This window comes from Ahaetulla prasina, chromosome 3 (assembly GCF_028640845.1).
Source record: "Ahaetulla prasina isolate Xishuangbanna chromosome 3, ASM2864084v1, whole genome shotgun sequence".
NCBI lineage: Eukaryota > Metazoa > Chordata > Lepidosauria > Squamata > Colubridae > Ahaetulla > Ahaetulla prasina.
In genome coordinates, this window is record NC_080541.1 from 25,167,041 (window position 1) to 25,188,854 (window position 21,814).

The following is a 21,814-nucleotide window of genomic DNA, read 5'->3' on the forward strand; positions in this document are numbered from 1 at the left end:
ATTCATGCTTCAAAGCTTTGAACAGTCCTTTATCTTGCAGTATACTTTAATTCAAAGTTATTGATTCAGCCATATCCATTTTTTCGCATGGCTCTGTCCATTTTTGTGGATTGTGACTTCTGTCAAAGAAAGCTCTGCCTCTATGTACATGTAGAGATATACTGGTCAGACATTCATATATGCAAATTGGGCAAGAGAAAGAGAAATTACAAGATTAGTTTTAATTGGAGCTGGCAAATTTATATAGAATCCCATTGGTCTTTTCTTATTTATTATTATTATTGTATCCCTTTTTTCTCATTTTAAGTTTTGGGCCATCTTCTTTGTTGATAAACAAGATATTTGATCTAAGCTTGATCCTAAACCAATTTAATCCATAATTTATTGCACAGTTTAAGCTCTGAATGGTGGGCTGATAATTAATGATAAATGTTCATGAGTAAATAATCACTTCTGATGATTACTTACTTTGCCTTGCCTTTGCCTTAGTTTGTACTCATTGGTCTGCCAAAAACTCAATTTATGGCAAATTTTTGAAAACATATGTGACTTCGGTTCAATCAAATCAGTGGTCCGGCTACTTCATCTTGAGCATTCAGAAGTCATGTGTGTATAATTTTGTGTCTATGTATATATAATTTATACATTTGCCCATCTCAACAAAAGTGACTCTAGGCAGTGCACAACAATCAGATAAAAATATAATATAATGTTTTGCTATTAGCTTACAAAAGATTGTAAGAGGAGAGCTATGTTATTGCATGTAGCTAAATATCAGGATTCTCATGGCACTTTTGCTAACAACTTGCAAATTTAGTTAGAACCATACACTTTTATGAGTTCACTGCATCAGATGCACAGAATGCAAGGCAGTTTACATTAACATGAAAAGAGCTTTCTTTAGGGTAATGATGGGCCTGCATTTTACTTGCTTTAACCAGTTACAGGTAAAGTGTGGAACAGAATAATGTGCTAGTGATGCTTATTCTTTCAAAGTTGTCTTCCTATCTGAAGAAGAAGTTATAACCTATAGTTTAACACTGATTACAATTCTGCAGATTTTTACTAGTAAATATACCCCTAACTTATTATTTCCGAGTAGATACGTTTAGGATGGTACTACCAGTAAATATTGCTTGTCTGTGTATCCATTTCTCTCCTCCCTTCTAGCTAACTTTCTTATTGATGATGCCTGGTCTTTCTCATTTAGGATAGTGATCTATGAATAGTTAAGTACAAAATGAGCAGCGCCTAGTTACTTAAATTTCACCATGCACAAGGGAGACATAGGGGCTTTATAATTAAAACAGAAGCATTGTCAGTAGTTAAGTTCAATTAAAAACCACAGCAAATATAATTTTAATAACTTATACTAAATGGCAACAATGAATGAATATCTATAAAGGATATCCTTTCATACATTATTTAAATAATGTATAAAATAATGATTCCCTCTAAAAAGTGGAAAAAAGCTGCTAAAGTTACTGTTAAGGGTCCTTAAAATGAGTTGGGATGAGTTTAGTAGCATCTGTATATACATGGAAAGAGAAAGAGAAAAGAGAAGGAAAAATAAACAGATTTATAGGGTAAAATCAATGCTGAGCATTGTGGTGGCCTAGAGATGGAGCTCTCACCTCACAATCAGGAGGTTGTGAGTTCGATCCTAGTTAGCAGCAGATATTGCTTTCTCTGGGTGTGAAGGGAAAATATCTGCTGTGAATTCTGCATAGGCATCAGGAAGGGCAGCCAGCCAGTAAATGCTCACCTCCCTTCATTCAGCCACCCCAACTCCACCCAAATGCAAGGAATTACAGGGTTGTTTAAAAAAAATAGGGCAAATAAATGCTGATTTGAATTCTGCTATATGATATAAAACCTGTATTATTAACTTTGTGGGAACTATTTTATACATTTGTATAGCACTATGAGCAGTTTTATAGAAAATAATTCATCCTCAATGTAATATAAATGTATATGTAAAAACCTCTAATGATATACAATGGAAATCTACTATAAAGAATTTCAGTTATTTAGGAAAAATCTGAACAGTTAGCGTGGGTGATGTTTAAACTTTTTTAATGCTGAAGCTGGTATTTCAGCAGGCAGCATAAGGCATTATTTTCATTCTATAAATAAAGTTGCTACACATTTTGCAAACACAGAAGGACAATATAACCATTATAATCCTGTTCTCCAAAATAAAAATGTCAGCAATGTGATCCTGTGGAATTATTTTAATGTGCTAAACCTACTTAAAAAAAAACTTACTTTTTTTTTTACACACAAGCATCCATGAACATCTATAGACCTAATCCCCTTGGATATTTGTCTAAAAAGACATCTTGGTTATTTCTTTAGAGATCAGGAGGTGGGGTAGGAGACACATTATAAGGGGAAAATATTATACCAGCACCCAAGAAATAATTCTATGTTTAGTTCTTTTTTTTTTCTTTCTGATTATTATTAATGGAAAGGTTAGAAAAGTTTTTCTGATTGACATTTTCCATAATTTAGTCCCCTATCAATGTATCCTGATTTTAGTAAGTAAGTATATTTCTACAGTATAAGATTTTAGTTTTGTCAGAGTTTGTTGCAACACACACAATCAGACAATTTAGCAGGATTTAAAAAATCTTTATATACATAGCAACACATAAGGCATGTATACAATACCCTTGTAGGTTTTTCCATGTTGCAGAGAAGAGAAATAGCAAGTACAAACACAGCACAAAATGGAAGCACAAAATGGAGAAGGCAAAATGGAGAAGAGAGAAGCTAGTCCCCTCAAGGTTATATACAGAACAGTTAAGCCATGCCCAGGCTCCAAACTGTCTCTTATGGTCCCATACAACAAATGCTATGTTTCAGTTACCAAACAGTCCCTCATCGGCTGACCTGTTGCTATCTCTATTCCATTTCATGAATATACTGAATCTGGATAGGTCTACTAGGAGACGCCACAGGCTGCAACAGTCCAGTAGGCTTGCCTTATTGTTTCTTCATTGTGGCACAGCTCATGCTACTACAGACATATTCTTCGATGCCCTTCTTGAGCTGAGGCCACCAAAACTGACGATTGGTCAGATGTCAAATATAAGCTTGTATATGAAAGCATCAGGACAGCACCTGCTGGTCTCTCAAAGGTTCATTTTTAATCCATATTTTTTTCCTCACAGTGGCCAAAAGATGTCTCATACGCAGGAAATAGAGACTACTGTTGTTCCAAAAAAAAATTATTTTTATTTATTTATTTATTTTTGTCACAACAGTATATATAAGCATAAGCATGAAAGTAACTATATAATATATAAGCATATATATGAGCATAAGTATGTAATAACTACATTAATTGGATATAATTGCCTTACACATTGTAAGCCGCCCTGAGTCTTCGGAGAAGGGCGGGATATAAATGTAAATTTAAAAAAAATGAAAGGAAACAATAGGACAGGAACGGTAGGCACGTTTGTGCTCTTATGCACGCCCCTTACAGACCTCTTAGGAATGGGCTGAGGTCAATAGTAGAGAGTTAATATAATATAACTACAGAGTTGGAAGGGACCTTGGAGGCCTTCTAATCCAAACCCCTGCCCAGGTAGGAAACCCTACACCATCTCAGTCAAATGGTTATCCAACATTTTCTTAAAAATTTCCAGTGTTGGAGCATTGTGTTGGAGTTTTTGTTTAAAGCTTTGGGGATTTTGAGAAGAGACCACAGAGTCAGGTAGTGTGTTCTAAGTATTAATAACTCTGTTACAGAAGTCATATTTTCTGTAATCAAGATTGAAGCAGTTAACATTGAGTTTAAATCTATTGTTTGCTCTTGTATTGTTGTGATTGAAGCTGAACTAGTCTTCAACAGGAAGGACATTGCAATAGATGATTCTATGAGTTAAACACAGGTCCTGTCAAAGGCGTTGTCTTCCATGCTTACAGGACAATTTTTGAACTATTGATAAGATCCAGTACTGTTTTATTTCTGATACTATTTTTTTTTCATGTAAAGAAGCGAAAGCAGCTGTTCATACATACTGTTTCCATTCATAACAATAAAAAGAAGAATGGTGAACTGAAATATTTACTTGGGTCAGATTTTTAATCCAAACGTTCCTCTTCATAGGTTGTTTCTATCAAAAATATTATGAATTGTGAGAACTATTTAACATGAATGGTTTTAATTAATATTTACAAATAGTGGAATGTTGTTAATTAAATATTCTCAAAACATTTCCCATTTTTGCTAAGGGGAACTCTCCGGAGCATATTTTCCCTCTAAGTTTTAGTGCACAAAAGTCCTATTAACATTAGAAAGATTTTTCCATGCAGAACAAGAATGAAATATGAAATGAAAAAGCTTGCTGGAAATATTTTATGAGCAATTTGCCCTTAGAGTTTTATTGGTTCATAGTTGAAGGCAGTATGATTTCAACATAAATAACAAAATAACAGAGTTGGAGGGGATCTTGGAGGTCTTTCTACCCAACCCCTTGCTCAAACAGGAGACCCAATACCATTCCAGACAGATGCTTAGTCAGTCTCTTCTTCAAAGCCTCCATAGATGAAGTATCCACAACTTCTAAAGGTGAAGGTTTCCACTGGTTAATTGTTCTCACTTTCAGGAAGTTTCTTCTTAGTTCTAGGTTGTTGTTTTTTCCTTGATTAGTTTCCATCTATGGTTTCTTGTCTTGTCATTCTTGACTTTATTCAAAATAAGGAGGAGATCCTGTTCTAATCCAGATTAAAACATAATCATGGGAAATCTTCTCATTTTAAGAGAATTGAGGAGAACCACTCTTCAGATTTAACTGATCAATTTTCAAATCAACTTCTTACAAAAAGTAGATTGAAAGACAAAAAACCTCAGCCACATCTGGAGAAAACCAGGAAACTCACTGAACTCACCTCACTCAAAAATAAGCACATAGCACTATAGATGAAATTTGTTTTTATATAGTATTTCTTAAATAAATATTGCAGTTTCTATGAAAACTGCTTCAAACATTATTTTGAGAATGGCTCTTAACCTGAAAAAAAAAATCCTTCGGTTCATGGTAGAATTTTTAATCTATGTTCTAAAATTCCAATAAATTCCTAGGAGAATTTTAGATTTCTTGCTTCTTTTTTTACAGTGTGAAAGAGGAAAATGAAAAATCCTCCTGGTTTAAAGTTTTCCATCACATCAAAGTTGAAGATCTTAGTAAAATAATCTTAAAAAAGACATTTCATCCAATGGAAATATTATTTGAAAATAAGCACAAATTCAGGTGAAATAAATATAACGGTCACATTTTTTTTAAAAAAAGGAGCATCTGGACAAAATATTAACAGCCATAAATATTTATGAGTCCTGAAAAAGAACATAACCCTAGTTCATAGCCCTCCTCAGTCACACAAGTTTTAAAATGAGGTATACATTATATGTGGTCATCACAATATAAAACAGATGTTGAGACTCTGGAAAGTGTGCAGAAAAGAGCAACAAAAATGATTAAGGGGCTGGCGGTTAAAACATATGAAGAACAGTTGCTGGAATTGAGTGTATCTAGTTTAATGAAATGAAGGACTGGGGTGACATGGTAACAGTGTTCCGATATTTGAGGGGCAGCCCAGTGGTGAAATTCAATTTTTTTACTACCAGTTCTGTGGTCATGGCTTGATGGGCATGGTGTCGCTTGGTGGGCATGGCTTGGTGGGCATGGCAGGGGAAGGATACTGCAACCTCTCCATTCCCATCCCACTCCAGGGGAAGGATACTGCAAAATCTCCATTCCCTCCCCACTCCTGAGGGAAGGATATTGCAAAATCCCCATTCCTTCCTCATTCCCTGAGGGAAGGTTATTGCAAAATCCCCATTCCCACCCCACTCTGGGGCTGGTCAAAAGTGGTTTTTGCCAGTTCTCCAAGCTACCAAAATTTCTGCTATTGGTTCTCCGAACTACTCAATATTTCCACTACTGGTTCTCCCCAGAACCTGCTGAATAGCACCCCTGGGGCAGCCACAAAGAAGAGGTAGAAAACCTTTTTTCCAAAGCACCAGAAGATAAGAGAAGAAATAATGTATGGAAACTAATCATGGAGAGAAGCAGTCTTGAACTAAGGAGAAACTTCTAAACAGTGAGAACAAGTAACTAGTGGAACAACTTGCCTTCAAAAATTGTGGGTGCTCCATAACTGCAGGTTTTTAAGAATAGATTGGATAGCTGGATTGAGAGGGGATTGGACTAGAAGAACTCCGGTATCCCTTCCAACTCTATTATTCTGTTAGGTTATTTGACAACAACAGCAAAATCCTTACTATTGAAAATAATATTTCTGAATGACATAAAAATGTTGGATGACACTTACAGAATCTGTACATTGACAACAAGAACATTTTTTCCCGAAGGCCATCACTCTGCTAAACAAATAATTCCCTCAACACTGTCAAACTATTTACTGAATCTGCACTACTATTAATCTTCTCATAGTTCCCATCACCAATCTCTTTCCATTTATGACTGTATGACTATAACTTGTTGCTGGCAATCCTTATGATTTATATTGATATATTGACCATCAATTGTGTTGTAAATGTTGTACCTTGATGAACGTATCTTTTCTTTTATGTACACTGAGAGCATATGCACCAAGACAAATTCCTTGTGTGTCCAATCACACTTGGCCAATAAAAATTCTATTCTATTCTATTCTGTTTCCAACTGTCAAATGCAAAAGACCATATTGCTTGGATCTGCACATATACTATGCCGATACATTGCACCATCTTCATTTTTTTGGAAGAATGTGATGTGTATGAAGGCCCCCACCAGCTAGAGCAGGCAACTGTGATTTCATAGCGCTAATAATTCAGCAGCTTCAATGAAAACACTTAGGAGTTTATTTGCATTATACACAATTTGGACTGCCCTGCAGATTTTCCTAAAGGACAGCTTTTCTGCAGCATTTATTAAAAGGTAAATATTTATTTACTGGAAGGAACAAAAATTATTCTTTCAGGGGGGTTAGTCATGCTTTAACTGCTCATAGTGTCTAATGAAGTAAAAGGATGGATTGATGAGTTTTGGTGGGATAAATTACTACAATTGCTAGATGCAATTACAATTTACAGTACGTTCAAAGTCTCTTGGCGAATAGCTTTAATTAATGGATTGGGTCTAATTATTTGTGCTTGTGGCCTAGACTTGCATCTCAGGTGAAAAATAATTGGTTGAAAGTATAAATCTGGTTAATGTTCTTCATTGTAATTAGTTGTGGGAATTCATATTTTAAGAACAAATGCAGTTGCTTAAGCAAGATAATTTTTTGTATGCTTGGGTCGGTTTAACACTATTTAATTCAGCTCCATGTTCTCCTTTATCATGTTATCAATGGGCATGTGTAAATTAATAAAATATGGGAAAAATCCGTTTTGAACTGCACTCAGAAATCTTCAAAAAATATATTTTCTTCACAAAAAAGAATCTTGAGAAGCAATTAAGTACATTCATTTCAAGTTTTTCTTTTAAACGAATTTAAGTTTTTGGTCTTAAAGAAAAAAATACCTAGACTTTCTCTTTTTTAGGATTTAGAAATTGTGTTAATCATTGTGCATTTATTTCTATACTGCACACCATTTCCTATCAAAAGTAATATCTCTAACATTTTGGCTGGCCTCAACTAACTTGATCTTTGACTAAATAGCATGAATTCCATTTTTAAATAAAAGTGCAAATTTTAATATGGTAGCTTGTCTTATTCATATGTTAATCCACCCTTCACATTTTTGGAAGAGCCTTATTATAACCACAAACTATAGAATTGACTATTCCTGGTTCTCCTGATGACTTTTAAACTGCCTTTCATTAAGAGGGGAAAAAAACATCATTCACAAATGGCAAGACCTGGTAATAAGATTAAATATTCAAATAATATGCAATATATTGCTCTTGTTGTTGAACATGAAAATCTGTTGTATCTGGAATACCTTGATGAACATATCTTTTCTTTTGTGTACACTGAGAGCATATGCATCAAGACAAATTCCTTGTGTGTCCAATCACATTTGGCCAATAAATTCTATTCTATTCTATTCTATTCTATTCTATTCTATTCTATTCTATTCTATTCTATTCTATTCTAATAATTTTCCTCTCTTCCAAGTTTTAAAATAGAGATGTTAATTTCAAATAGTAATCAATTAAAAGGGGAGTTTATGAGAGAAACTTTAAATCAATAAGACCATGAGCTAAATTCCAGGCTTTGCTCAACAGACAGGAGAAGAAACAATTGGGAAAATTCCAATAATTCAAGAATCTCTAATGAGGTTTTTTTTACTAGAGAAAAAATGAGAGCACTGTAATAGGAATAGGGCCGTGATGGCAAACCTATGGCCCGTGTGCCAGAAGTGGCATGCAAAGCCATCTCTCCGGACATATGAGTCATCACCTGTTGCTCTTCTGGGTCTTCATGCATGTGAGAGCACTGGAAACCGGAAGAGCAGCTGCCATAGGTGTGCATGTGCGCTTCAAGAATATGATCTTCCAGTTTCCAATGTATGCATGCGCACCGGCCAGCTGGTCTTCACACATGTATGTGCACCAGAAAGTGAAAGACCAGGTGGCCGGTGCACATGTGTGCACTGGAACCAGAAGATCATCTTCCTGGCATGCACATGCACGCCGGGCAGCTGCTCTTCTGGTTTATGGCATGCACGCACACTCCCATTTCGGCACTCAGTACTGAAAAGGTTTCCCAACACTGGTATTGGGTCTCCTGCTAGAGCCAGAGTTTGGACTTGAACTCTACGTAACTTTCTATGTAATTCTCAGAGCACTGGTATTCCAGTGACGGTTGTGTTTCTAGAGGGTGAATTCAATAGTGTGTCTGAAATTCTTTTTCCAGTCACAATTTCATGTAAGAATGGGTACATTTTTTAAAAATGGTGTACATCTGTTAAAGCTGAATACAAAATATACTGAATGCAATATACACTGAAAACACAGAGAAAATTTGGTTTATAATTTTAGAAAATTACTTTTAATAAAATACATAATTATAAAAAATAAATTGATTTTTTTATAAATAAATATAAATAAATTTGGATCTTTAAGGAAACACAAACGGCAGCATCATGTGGAATGCAAGCTAATGGAAACACAACAGAAAAGAATAGTATGCAATATCTTGAGAAAGAGATAATTGGTTTGGTATTGGTACATAAGAGCACCTTAAACAGCAGTGTTAAGTTGTGAACTATGAGCTCTAGTTATAATTCTTTTCTTTTCTTTTCTTTTCTTTCATAGAATTACAGAGCAGTTCTTGTGGAAATCCTGGAACTCCATCCAAAGGCATTTTATCTGGAACACGATTTGATGTTGGTGATAAAATCCGATATAACTGTGTGACGGGCTACATACTGGATGGTCATCCCCAACTTACCTGTATAGCTAGTTCAGTAAATACAGCATCCTGGGATTTTCCAGTTCCTATCTGTAGAGGTAAGTTGAACATCAAATGAAAACTAATATAAAGCCAATATTCACTATAAAAATAGTGATATTAAATGTTTAAAAGTTTAATTTGTGAAACTTTTATTAGAACTAGGAGGGTGGGCTTTAAGATACTGGGTATTTATTAAAAATGCAGCTGCTGATATGACTGCATGTTTGACTTATAACCTGGAAGACAAATAATATAGAGTTGAATCAAGGTAAATATGTTATTTCTAAAGTCATAATTTTGAAGGAAGTGACAGGTCTTTCCATTCTGGAAGGGAATACTCTTCTAAATATATCTTCCAAAAGGAGCTCTAATATTAAGCCTACCTAAAATATTTGGGGATGCGGTGGCTCAGTGGCTAAGACGCTGAGCTTGTCGATCAGGAATGTCAGCAGTTTTGGTGATTCAAATCCCTAGTGCCGCGTAACGGAGTGAGCTCCCGTTACTTGCTCCAGCTTCTGCCAGCCTAGCAGTTGGAAGCATGTAAAAATGCAAGTAGACACATAGGGACCACCTTGGTGGAAAGGTAACAGCGTTCCGTGCGCCTTTGGCATTTAGTCATGCTGACCACATGACCGCAGAATTGTCATCAGACAGCGGCTTAGAAATGGAGATGAGCACCGCCCCCTAGAGTCGGGAATGACTAGCACGTATGTGCAAGGGGAACCTTTACCTTTAAAATATTTGGATTCAAGTTGTCTGAAACATATATTTTTCTGGATGATTCCTCTCTATGTAGATTAAAGTTGTTTGCGGAGATTCATCTACAAATGCAACAATCTTGTATAGAATTAAAATTCTCTTATAACTATCATGATTTCTAGAAGGTAAAAATTAAAAAATAAACTTTTTTTCCACCTTTGGCATTTAGTTGGATGACATTTGGCTGAGAGTAAGCCACACTATATGCAAAGGGATTATTTCTAAGTAGACACACATTAGATTGTATGGTTAATCATTGCTAGATCATTAGATCTAGCATAGATATGTTAGTTCATTAATTATGCAAAAGATAAACTGGAAACTAAATTGCAAAAGAAGAGCTAATACTTGGGGAAAGAAGAAGACATACCGTTGGGAGGTATAATATTAAAAAAAATGCACACCCTAATATTAACTCCTCATAGAGGAAGAGAGTTGAAGAATATTCATTAGGAAATTCTGAGTTACATAACCACTGTATGTAAGAGATTATGTAACTCTTCCTATTAAGTTTTATGGTTGTTCTTGTTGCTTTTGAAACTATTTTCTGCATTGGTTTTCCTAGGAAAAGGGTCCTGAACACACAACAGAGCTTAAATAATGCATAGAGCAAGCTTTGGCTCCAAGCAATCTATTTATATTATTCTAAATACTGGTGAAATAGTGGTTGCCCTGGAAGTGTCTTCTTACAGCCAACAATTTATTGTGCAATTCCAACTTTCCTTTGCATGGCAACCTGTGGGAAAACAGTGCTTCTTCAGAGCATCCAAGTGAAGCAGTGAAAGCAACTGCTACAGAACTATGTATGAAACAAAGTTTATTTTATTTTATTTATTTTATTTAATTTATTTATTTTTATTTGCATTTATATCCCGCTCTTCTCCGAAGACTCAGGGCGGCTTACACTATGTTAGCAATAGTCTTCATCCTATTTGTATATTTATATACAAAGTCAACTTATTGCCCCCAACAATCTAGGTCCTCATTTTACCTACCTTATAAAGGATGGAAGGCTGAGTCAACCTTGGGCCTGGTGGGACCAGAACCTGCAGTAATTGCAAGCAGCTGCTGTTAATAACAGACTGCATTAGCAGTCTGAGCCATAGAGGCCCCTCAGTTCAAAGTACTGCAGAGTTTTGTTTGAAGTACAATCCCAAGAGGTGTTCCCCCACCCCCCCAGTATTTGGTGTTTTTCTTTACTGGGGAATTGATTTTCTTGAGCAAAGGGACAGTAAGAGTTTAAGACTGATGGAGATCTAATGAAAGGAAACTGGAGTCTAAAAATTCTTCTCATTGCTTGGTCACATGGAAAATTTATTGTATTAATATTCCCTACTTGCATTCATGCACAATAAAAGAAAAGATGTTGTATGAGGCTTTTGAACATGGAGCATTTTAAGAATACATAGCAATAGAGTTTGAGGCCAACTTTAACATTGGGGTCCTATTGCATCAAAATGGAGAATCCCAGTACACTGTCTAGTTAATAAATTACAATAATGATATGAATAAATAATAGTTTACTGTTCTTTTGGTTCACCCAAAATTTTCTGTCCGAGGGGGCTTCTTCATTTTCTCCAGGCTCTGGAATCTTCCATATTTGCTAAGAAAGTCTTTGGTCTTTGCACCATACACAGCATAAAAAATGGTTCTCTCTGATCTGATTTAAATCACTGGTGAAATCCTACTGGTTCACACTGGTTCAGGCGAACTGGTAGTGATAAAAGCTAAAAGAAAAAATCTACCAGTTGGTCCGAACTGGTATTTCCAACAATCAGGCTGTGCTGCATGATTTAAAATCCTGCTTTCTAGTGAATCTAAATCGCGCAGCACAGCTGTTCCCACCCTCACTGTTATACTTACCTTCCCAAGCCTCCATTTTCCATACACAGCACATGTTTGGTGCATATTGTGCATGCGCACACATGCAGCATGTATTTAGCGTACACTGCGCATGCATACATAGCATGTGTTAGCATGCAATGTGCATGCGCATGCACGGGCAGCGAAACAGTGACAAACTGGGAAGGATTTCATCACTGATTTAAATGTGTATCAATATTGTACATAAAAAGATGATAATAATAGTATATTAATGTTATGATTATGTAGAAGTATTTGCTATGCAAAATAGATGCTACCTATTTGTATTGCAATAATTGATTTAACTAAAACCTTTTTGGACTGGGTTTGCTGAGTACATCAGCGAGTGCTGAGGAAACATGTTTATCCCAATAGCATCATGAAGAGTCAAATTCTGTTTCAGATCCACATAAATACATCTGATTTATGTAGACATAAATAACTAAAAATGGAAAATGCCACACCATTCGATAAAAGAGAATATTTATAACTCAAGGTTGAACCGTGGGGTCTTTGGTGCTCTCTGAACTTAGTTGTTCTCTTGCAAACATTTCATTACCCACCTAGGTATCATCATCAGTGCTAGAAGGAAAGGAAATTGCCTATATCATCCCAATTTTATTCCAAGGATCATGTTCAATTTGAAGGCTATTTGGGTGGTTATGTATTCAGGACGTTGTTACAGTTTTAAATGACAGAACTTTGAAAACATGTAATTGTCCTATATTCAATTATCATCAGAAATAAAATTTTATGTGAAATTGAACTGGATTTGAGGGCCTACCAGCTTCTGCAGTGCATTCCACTACCTGAATATACACATATTTACTATAGATACCGAATTCCTTTTCCTATTAAAGTGTCTGTAAAGAAAACAAAACCTTGAATCATAGATGCACAACATGTCAGAAGTTTTATTTTTCTTTTCCCAATATTTTTCCTGAGATTGCCCTTTGTGGAAAGGGAGGCACAATCCAACCAATTCATTTAAACCCTAATTAATGCTGTAAACATCAAACCTTAGTTTAAGTCTATGAGATATCCATTTGGTATGTTCTTGTCTAGTCCAGTCTGATGGATTCTGCTTTCCTACTGAAATTTACACTGGATTAATTTGTCATGTGTTGTGATTAAAGTAGAAGCTATGAGTTCCATTGAAGAAGTGTGGAACAAATTGCAGAAATGAGGATGGTATTCCTGAACTACATTTACACTGTCTTCTGGCATTAGCAAAAAAAAAACAACATTACTGGGAAACATCCCAGTTTTTTCTGCCCTTTGCTGCAAAGACCCAGCAGAGGCTGTCCATTCAGTTTTGCTATCATACTGTTCATTGAGGAATGGGATTCTGAATTGCAGTGTACTTTCCAACACTAATGTCTGTTGTATTTTGAGCATTTTGTGACTCTTTTAAGCAACCAAGATTCACAGATTAAAAACATTTGCTGCCATAAACCTGTTGTGGCCCACCAACAGCCTGCGAAGCTGGCAGCAGAATTGGACAGTGAGGAGTTTGGGCAGGAACATGGGCCAGTCCTAGAGTCTGGGGAAGGCTCAGATGAGGGCTCTGTGTTGGAGGCAGAGATGGGGCCAGGACCATCTGGGAGTTATGTGCTGCCTCCGGAGCCTCCAGAGTTGGATATCAATGAGGCAGAGGAACAGGGTGAGCCTGTTCCAGTACACGCATGTGCAGAGCTGCCAGAAGGCAAGAAAAGTTAAGACAAAAGGGACGACTCAAGAGTAGGGCTTGGAGATGATTGGCCCCTCCCATAAGACATAAAGGAAGAGCAAAGGCACGTGGGCCTTTGCAGGAAGCAACTATTGTTCATGATGGCTGGTTTCAAGAGTGCAGGTCCGTTTTGACTCTGTGCTTTGTGTGGCCTTGACTCTGTGCTTTGGAATCTTCCATATTTGCTAAGAAAGTCTTTGGTCTTTGTACCATACACAGCATAAAAAATGGTTCTCTCTGATCTGATTTAAATCACTGGTGAAATCCTACTGGTTCACACTGGTTCAGGCGAACTGGTAGTGATAAAAGCTAAAAGAAAAAATCTACCAGTTGGTCCGAACTGGTATTTCCAACAATCAGGCTGTGCTGCATGATTTAAAATCCTGCTTTCTAGTGAATCTAAATCGCGCAGCACAGCTGTTCCCACCCTCACTGTTATACTTACCTTCCCAAGCCTCCATTTTCCATGCACAGCACGTGTTTGGTGCATATTGTGCATGCGCGCACATGCAGCATGTATTTAGCGTACACTGCGCATGCATACATAGCATGCGTTAGCATGCAATGGGCAAGCGCATGCAGCGAAACAGTGACAAACTGGGAAGGATTTCATCACTGATTTAAATGTGTATCAATATTGTACATAAAAAGATCATAATAATAGTATATTAATGTTATGATTATGTAGAAGTATTTGCTATGCAAAATAGATGCTACCTATTTGTATTGCAATAATTGATTTAACTAAAACCTTTTTGGACTGGGTTTGCTGAGTACATCAGCGAGTGCTGAGGAAACATGTTTATCCCAATAGCATCATGAAGAGTCAAATTCTGTTTCAGATCCACATAAATACATCTGATTTATGTAGACATAAATAACTAAAAATGGAAAATGCCACACCATTCGATAAAAGAGAATATTTATAACTCAAGGTTGAACCGTGGGGTCTTTGGTGCTCTCTGAACTTAGTTGTTCTCTTGCAAACATTTCATTACCCACCTAGGTATCATCATCAGTGCTAGAAGGAAAGGAAGTTGCCTATATCATCCCAATTTTATTCCAAGGATCATGTTCAATTTGAAGGCTATTTGGGTGGTTATGTATTCAGGACGTTGTTACAGTTTTAAATGACAGAACTTTGAAAACATGTAATTGTCCTATATTTAATTATCATCAGAAATAAAATTTTATGTGAAATTGAACTGGATTTGAGGGCCTACCAGCTTCTGCAGTGCATTCCACTACCTGAATATACACATATTTATTATAGATACCGAATTCCTTTTCCTATTAAAGTGTCTGTAAAGAAAACAAAACCTTGAATCATAGATGCACAACATGTCAGAAGTTTTATTTTTCTTTTCCCAATATTTTTCCTGAGATTGCCCTTTGTGGAAAGGGAGGCACAATCCAACCAATTCATTTAAACCCTAATTAATGCTGTAAACATCAAACCTTAGTTTAAGTCTATGAGATATCCATTTGGTATGTTCTTGTCTAGTCCAGTCTGATGGATTCTGCTTTCCTACTGAAATTTACACTGGATTAATTTGTCATGTGTTGTGATTAAAGTAGAAGCTATGAGTTCCATTGAAGAAGTGTGGAACAAATTGCAGAAATGAGGATGGTATTCCTGAACTACATTTACACTGTCTTCTGGCATTAGCAAAAAAAAACAACATTACTGGGAAACATCCCAGTTTTTTCTGCCCTTTGCTGCAAAGACCCAGCAGAGGCTGTCCATTCAGTTTTGCTATCATACTGTTCATTGAGGAATGGGATTCTGAATTGCAGTGTACTTTCCAACACTAATGTCTGTTGTATTTTGAGCATTTTGTGACTCTTTTAAGCAACCAAGATTCACAGATTAAAAACATTTGCTGCCATAAACCTGTTGTGGCCCACCAACAGCCTGCGAAGCTGGCAGCAGAATTGGACAGTGAGGAGTTTGGGCAGGAACATGGGCCAGTCCTAGAGTCTGGGGAAGGCTCAGATGAGGGCTCTGTGTTGGAGGCAGAGATGGGGCCAGGACCATCTGGGAGTTATGTGCTGCCTCCGGAGCCTCCAGAGTTGGATATCAATGAGGCAGAGGAACAGGGTGAGCCTGTTCCAGTGCACGCATGTGCAGAGCTGCCAGAAGGCAAGAACAGTTAAGACAAAAGGGACGACTCAAGAGTAGGGCTTGGAGATGATTGGCCCCTCCCATAAGACATAAAGGAAGAGCAAAGGCATGTGGGCCTTTGCAGGAAGCAACTATTGTTCATGATGGCTGGTTTCAAGAGTGCAGGTCCGTTTTGACTCTGTGCTTTGTGTGGCCTTGACTCTGTGCTTTGTGTGGCCTTGCTAATTGCCAGTTGGGTCTTTGGCAGCGTGTTGAGGGAGATAAAGGTGGGTGCTTATCAGTCTTATCCCGAAGGATTGTGGCAGACTTCTGTCAGATTCTTTACAAACTAATTGTGACTCATTACGGGCTGTGGATGAACAGAATTCACAGCCATTGAAATAAAAAGAGGGTTTTTGGGACTAATTGTGTGCTTTTTACTGTCTCAGGAAGCCTAGGTCAGAACAAAATACTTCCTGGACAAACAGTCCATTGCAGATACTTAACTGATCTGGATGATTTTTTTAAATAAGTTTGGGGAATTTGCTGTGTCTGTCAGCAATCACGTAGAATATCTGGTCAATGAGTAGGACAAAAAAAAAATAACTTAGTTGCTTGATACTATTATTCTTAAGTGCCTTCTTCCCTGTAGTAGAGCTCAAACTGTTTATGAGAAAATTGAGAACAACAGAAGATAAGTAGGCGGTTGGTGTGTGAAAGAAGAACTTTTGCAATGAATCAGATTGAACACAGAATGGGCCCTTTGTCAGATCCATTTGATGTCCCACTACACAGCAGTCAATGCGGCTAAGTTTGTGCAGAATGAACCAATGATATTTTCCCATACTGTGTGACATCTGTTCCATATGCAATGTTGTGGGAACATAGCTGGGACAATTATAAGCTTGTTGTGAACAATTTGTACCATCCTTTACAGACAAGGTCAATTGGATTCCATTATTTCTGGATACCACTGTTGGGACAGGTCATAGGGAGATGACCTTGGGAACTGCTTGATAGGTTCCTGGCTATTGTTTTTAGCTTTTAGGTCTCAAAGACATAGATAAGGTACATCAAAAGATGACGCCGTCAGTGACTTGTATTACTCTTTCCATTTCTGTCTGACTGAATTGACCAGGATGGGATAAACCCACAAGTGAAGCAGGTGAGCAGTGCTTTCTTGAGTTTAAGTTGGGTTACTTCCTGCAGATTTTTCAAATTATAACTCAGTTTCAGATACAGGTAGTCCTCGATTTATGAACACAATGGAGCCCAAAATTGATGTTGCTAAGTGAAAAATTTGTTAAGTGACTTTTGCCCCATTTTTCTTGCCATATTTGTTAAGTGAATCACTGAAATTGTTAAATTAGTAACATGGTTGTTAAATGAATCGGGCTTCCCCATTGACTTTGCTTGTCAGAAGGTCCCCAAAAGGTGATCACATGACACCAGAACACTGCAACCGTCATAAATATGAACCAGTTGTCAAGCATCTCAGTTTTGATCATGTGACCATGGGGATGCTGCAAAGGTCATAAGTGTGAAAAATCATTATAAGACACATTTTTCACTGCCATTGTAATTTTGAATGGACACTAAATGAACTGTTGTAAGTAGTTAATTCTTGGGTAGCATGACTAAGAATGACTTAAATTTCATCTTTTCTTCCGATAAGTAGAAAAATCAGTGGTGAAAACTTGGAACTAATAATAAAAGAGAAGGGCATTTGGAGTATGTAGTACATTGTAAGTGGTTTCACCAACATGGCAATTGCACTGGGCAAAAATCTATCTAATCTAGAAAATTAAGCATGCTTTAGCTTGGGTTCAATACACCTTGCTTCACTTTTACTCAGGACTGCCTATGATGTTGCACAAAGAGGAATTGACTAGAAGACAAAATCAGCTTGCTAAAAACAAGTTTTTGGCTTTAAAATGTATGTAAAGTGATGCCACAAAAGCTCAGGTAGTTTCTGAAGATTAAATAGGCTGAGGTAACTTTGAGATGGAAGGAAGACAATATAAATGCATTGGTAGTTTAGCTCTTTGGAAAAGGTAAAAGACTGAAAAACCAATTGTTCCCCTGATCACTAAAAAGACTATGATTCCCTACATGTTAAAATCCCAAACACTAAGCATGTACTAATGAGAAATGAAATCATACAATGACAATTCAGTGTCATAAAACATTAGTAAAACATAACAATTCATTTAAAATGGCTTGGATTTCCTTCTTAGAAACTGAACATATGAGGTACGAATTCAAACCATATATAATAAAATCCAGTTTAACGTCAGTATAACTTCCTGCCATACAGGATACAGGGATAGTTAATCCAGAATATTTGATCTAGATGCACAGTTTTAGGCCTAATCACAGTGTCTTAAACTAATCCAGTTACCAAACTACTAGTAAATCTGTTTTTCAGTATTGCTGTCCTGAAATACAGGGCAGAGTAGAAGATGATAATGAACATAATGACAAATAAACAATCATTTTATATTATTGCTCTCTATATTTAAAGCCATATGTTTAGTCACCATTAATAGACAATATATCATTTATAATCAATATAGATAGCATGCTGATATAGATAGTTACATTCAGCATCTTCTAGAATTGCCAATGTCCACTTAAATTATTGCAGTCTAGACTCATGAGAAATGCATACAAATGTAGTCCTTGTTTAACAACTGCCTCGTTTAACAAACATTTGCAGTTGTGATGGTGATTAAAAAGTAAGTTTATAACCAGTCCTTGCATTTATGAGCTTTCCAGGTCTGTAAGGAAAGAAAATCTGAAATAAGAGCATCAGCACAATGGCAGATTCGTTTAACAATTATGTTGCATAACAACTGAGTAGCTAGTCTCAATTGTGGTTACTAGATGAGTACTACCTGTAGAGACAGACAAAGTTTAAATGGACACAGGGCGATTTTGATTTATTGTGTTATGAAGTGTCAATTACTGTGTGCATAGCCCATGACCAGTTTTAAATTAATTTCCCCCTCTGCTGACATATTAATTTTGATTGGGGCATTTTAAATGATGAAACCTGACAACAGACTCATCCCATCACCTTCTACTTTTCAGACAGGGTAGGAATTATAGACTGCCACATACTGCAGATTGGTGAGAATGATTCACCAAAGGCTAATAAATAAGGTCATGGTTAAATATAATATAGTCACTCTGTAAAGGTTATATTAATTAGGAAGTTTGATAATCAGGGATAATATTTCTTATATTTTTGAAAGGTTGTTCTATTTATAGGTAAAAGTCACAACTAACTTATAACACTTGTTGCCTCTTTTAGAGATGTGGTTTAATTGTTGCATATTGAAAGGAACTATTTTTATTTCATTTTATTGCTTTGATATGACAGGCAAAAAAGAAATATATATATATTTTAAATGGGGAAAAAGGTGAATAATTACTACCAACCTGCCTTCCATTGAAGACCTGTATACTGCACGAGTCAAAAAGAGGCTGTGAAAATATTTACAGACCCCTCCCATCCTGGACATAAATTGTTTCAACTCCCGCCCTCAAAACAATGCTATAGAGCACTGCACACCAAGACAACTAGATACAAGAACAGTTTTTCCCTGAACACCATCACTCTGTTAAACAAATAATTCTCTCAATACTGTCAAACTATTCACATTAGGCTGCGTTACTATTGCTATTGGTCTTCTCATCATTCCTGTCGCCCATTTCCTCCCACTTATGACTGCATGATTGTAGTTTTGTTGCTTGTATCCTTGTGATTTATATGGATATTGATTGTTTCCTAGTATGAATTGATTGCTTATAGTACAATATGACTGTCACTGGATGTTGTGCTCTGTGATTCTTGATGATTCTGTGGGAGTTGGATTAAAAGACCTCCAAGATCCCTTCCAACTTTTTATGCTATGCTATGCTATGCTATGCTATGCTATGCTATGCTATGCTATTCTATTCTATTCTATTCTATTCTATTCTATTCTATTCTATTCTATTCTATTCTATTAACAAAAACCAATTGATATTTAAATAAAATACAACCATCAATCACAGGTAGTCCTCAACTTATTATAACAATTTACGTTTTTAAACAACATGGCTGTTAAGCTAGTTGCATCCAATTTTGTGATCTTTTTCTGCCACTGTAATTGTTAAATGAATTTGTGGTTGTTAAGCAAATCTGTTCTCCCGCATTAACTTTGATTGTCAGAAGCCAACTGGGAAGATACCTAAAACACCTAAAATCATTAATTTGTTAGAATGGGAAATCCAGTTCTATGTTCCAACTTTTTAGATGTAATTTATATTTATTTTTATAAAGCTCTTCGGAATAATTGGAATAGTTAAGCGGGTTGACTTTAGCTTCTAAAAATCTGTTCAGCAAATTAAAATCATAGGAGTTGTGGAAACCACCAATCGGTCAATTTCAAACAGAAAACTTGTTTTAATTGCCTTGATTGCCATTCACTGCATTAAAGCAATTTATGCTCTCTCTGTAACCCCGTAAAACTCTTAAAAATATCATTAACAAAATAACAAAACTCATCTAGGGTATTAAGAACATTTTCAGCCCATCTTTTTCTGAAAAAGTATTGAGACAACATTTTAAAATAGGGATTATTCCAAAGAGCTAATCTCTCATGAGAATAAGAGTCAAATTCTCATTTTTTCCCCAATAGCATCCAAATATGTCTGGCTGCATTGAATAAGGAAAATAATATGAGATTATGACTATAATTAGAGCTGAGTGCTTGCCAATAAATTCTTTGTTTCTAAAGTAAATAAAGAGTTGAGCTTTTTAATAAAAAAATATTCCCCATATCAGTATGTATTTTTACACTATTTTAAACAAATAATTCTCTCAACACTGTCAAACTATTTACTAAATCTGCACTACTATTAATCTTCTCATCATTCCTATCACCCATCTCCTCCCATTTATGGCTGTAACTTTGTTGCTTGTATCCTTACTATTTATATTGATATTGTTTCCTGAATGCTTATTTGTATCCTAAGACTATCATTAAGTGTTGTAAGTGTTGTACCTTGACGAAGGTATCTTTTCTTTTATGTACACTGAGAGCATATGCACCAAGACAAATTCCTTATTTGTCCAATCACACTTGGCCAATAAAAAATTCTATTCTATTCTATTCTATTCTATTCTATTCTATTCTATTCTATTCTATTCTATTTAACAATCATAAACTTGTTCATCCATACAATACATATATGGACATACATACATGGGGGAAATGGATTTTGTATGTAGCCAAACAGATTTATGTAGCAATTTACATCATATCTGCACTGAAAATCGTTTTGCAAAAGTCATAGGTGAGTTAAACTACATCATTTGTATGATGATGTCAGTGCCCAAATGATAAAAAGCCCTGCAGTGTCCAGATTTTTGATCCAGTAAATTCCTTTCATAATGTCTTGTCATTCCCTCAGTTAGTCTCTTAAAATCAGGTTTCTTTCTACAGCCTAAGACAGATCCTCTGCAAAGCATGTTAGGACCAATGGAGCACTTCTCTTGAAGCATAAAAGCAGCCACGTCATTTGTGAAGGTTGCATGACTACAGTGAAAGTTTTTCTTTGCTGACTTCAGTTTTCTGACAATCCCAACAGAAGTGTTACCTGCCTTGGAAAAATAATTGTGGTGAGGGAAGTGCATAATGACTTCTTGGTCCACCTGACATCATTTCTTCTTGCTAGGTGACCAGCCCATTCCCATCTCAAGTTTTTTACTGTCTTACTGATACCTTATGCTTTTGTTTGTTCTCCAATCCATGTGCAGGTTTTTCTATCTTATCTTGTAATGCTGAGCATGTATCTTTCCATGGCTCTTTGAATTACTCGTAGCTTTTGTACTGACTGTGAGGTTAGTGTCCATGTTCCTCTCCCCCCACTCCCTGGGCCAAGGCAGT

The 21,814-nt window shown here is 36.3% G+C and overlaps 1 protein-coding gene across 1 annotated transcript in view; it reads left to right on the forward strand.

Moving 5' to 3' along the window:
- CSMD3 (CUB and Sushi multiple domains 3) overlaps window positions 1-21,814 on the forward strand; it is a 782,898-nt gene that overhangs the window by 229,267 nt on the left and 531,817 nt on the right. The window contains exon 4 of the mRNA XM_058175006.1: window positions 9,282-9,476. Within this exon, the coding sequence (XP_058030989.1) occupies window positions 9,282-9,476 (195 nt within the window). The remainder of the gene's footprint in view (window positions 1-9,281; window positions 9,477-21,814) is intronic.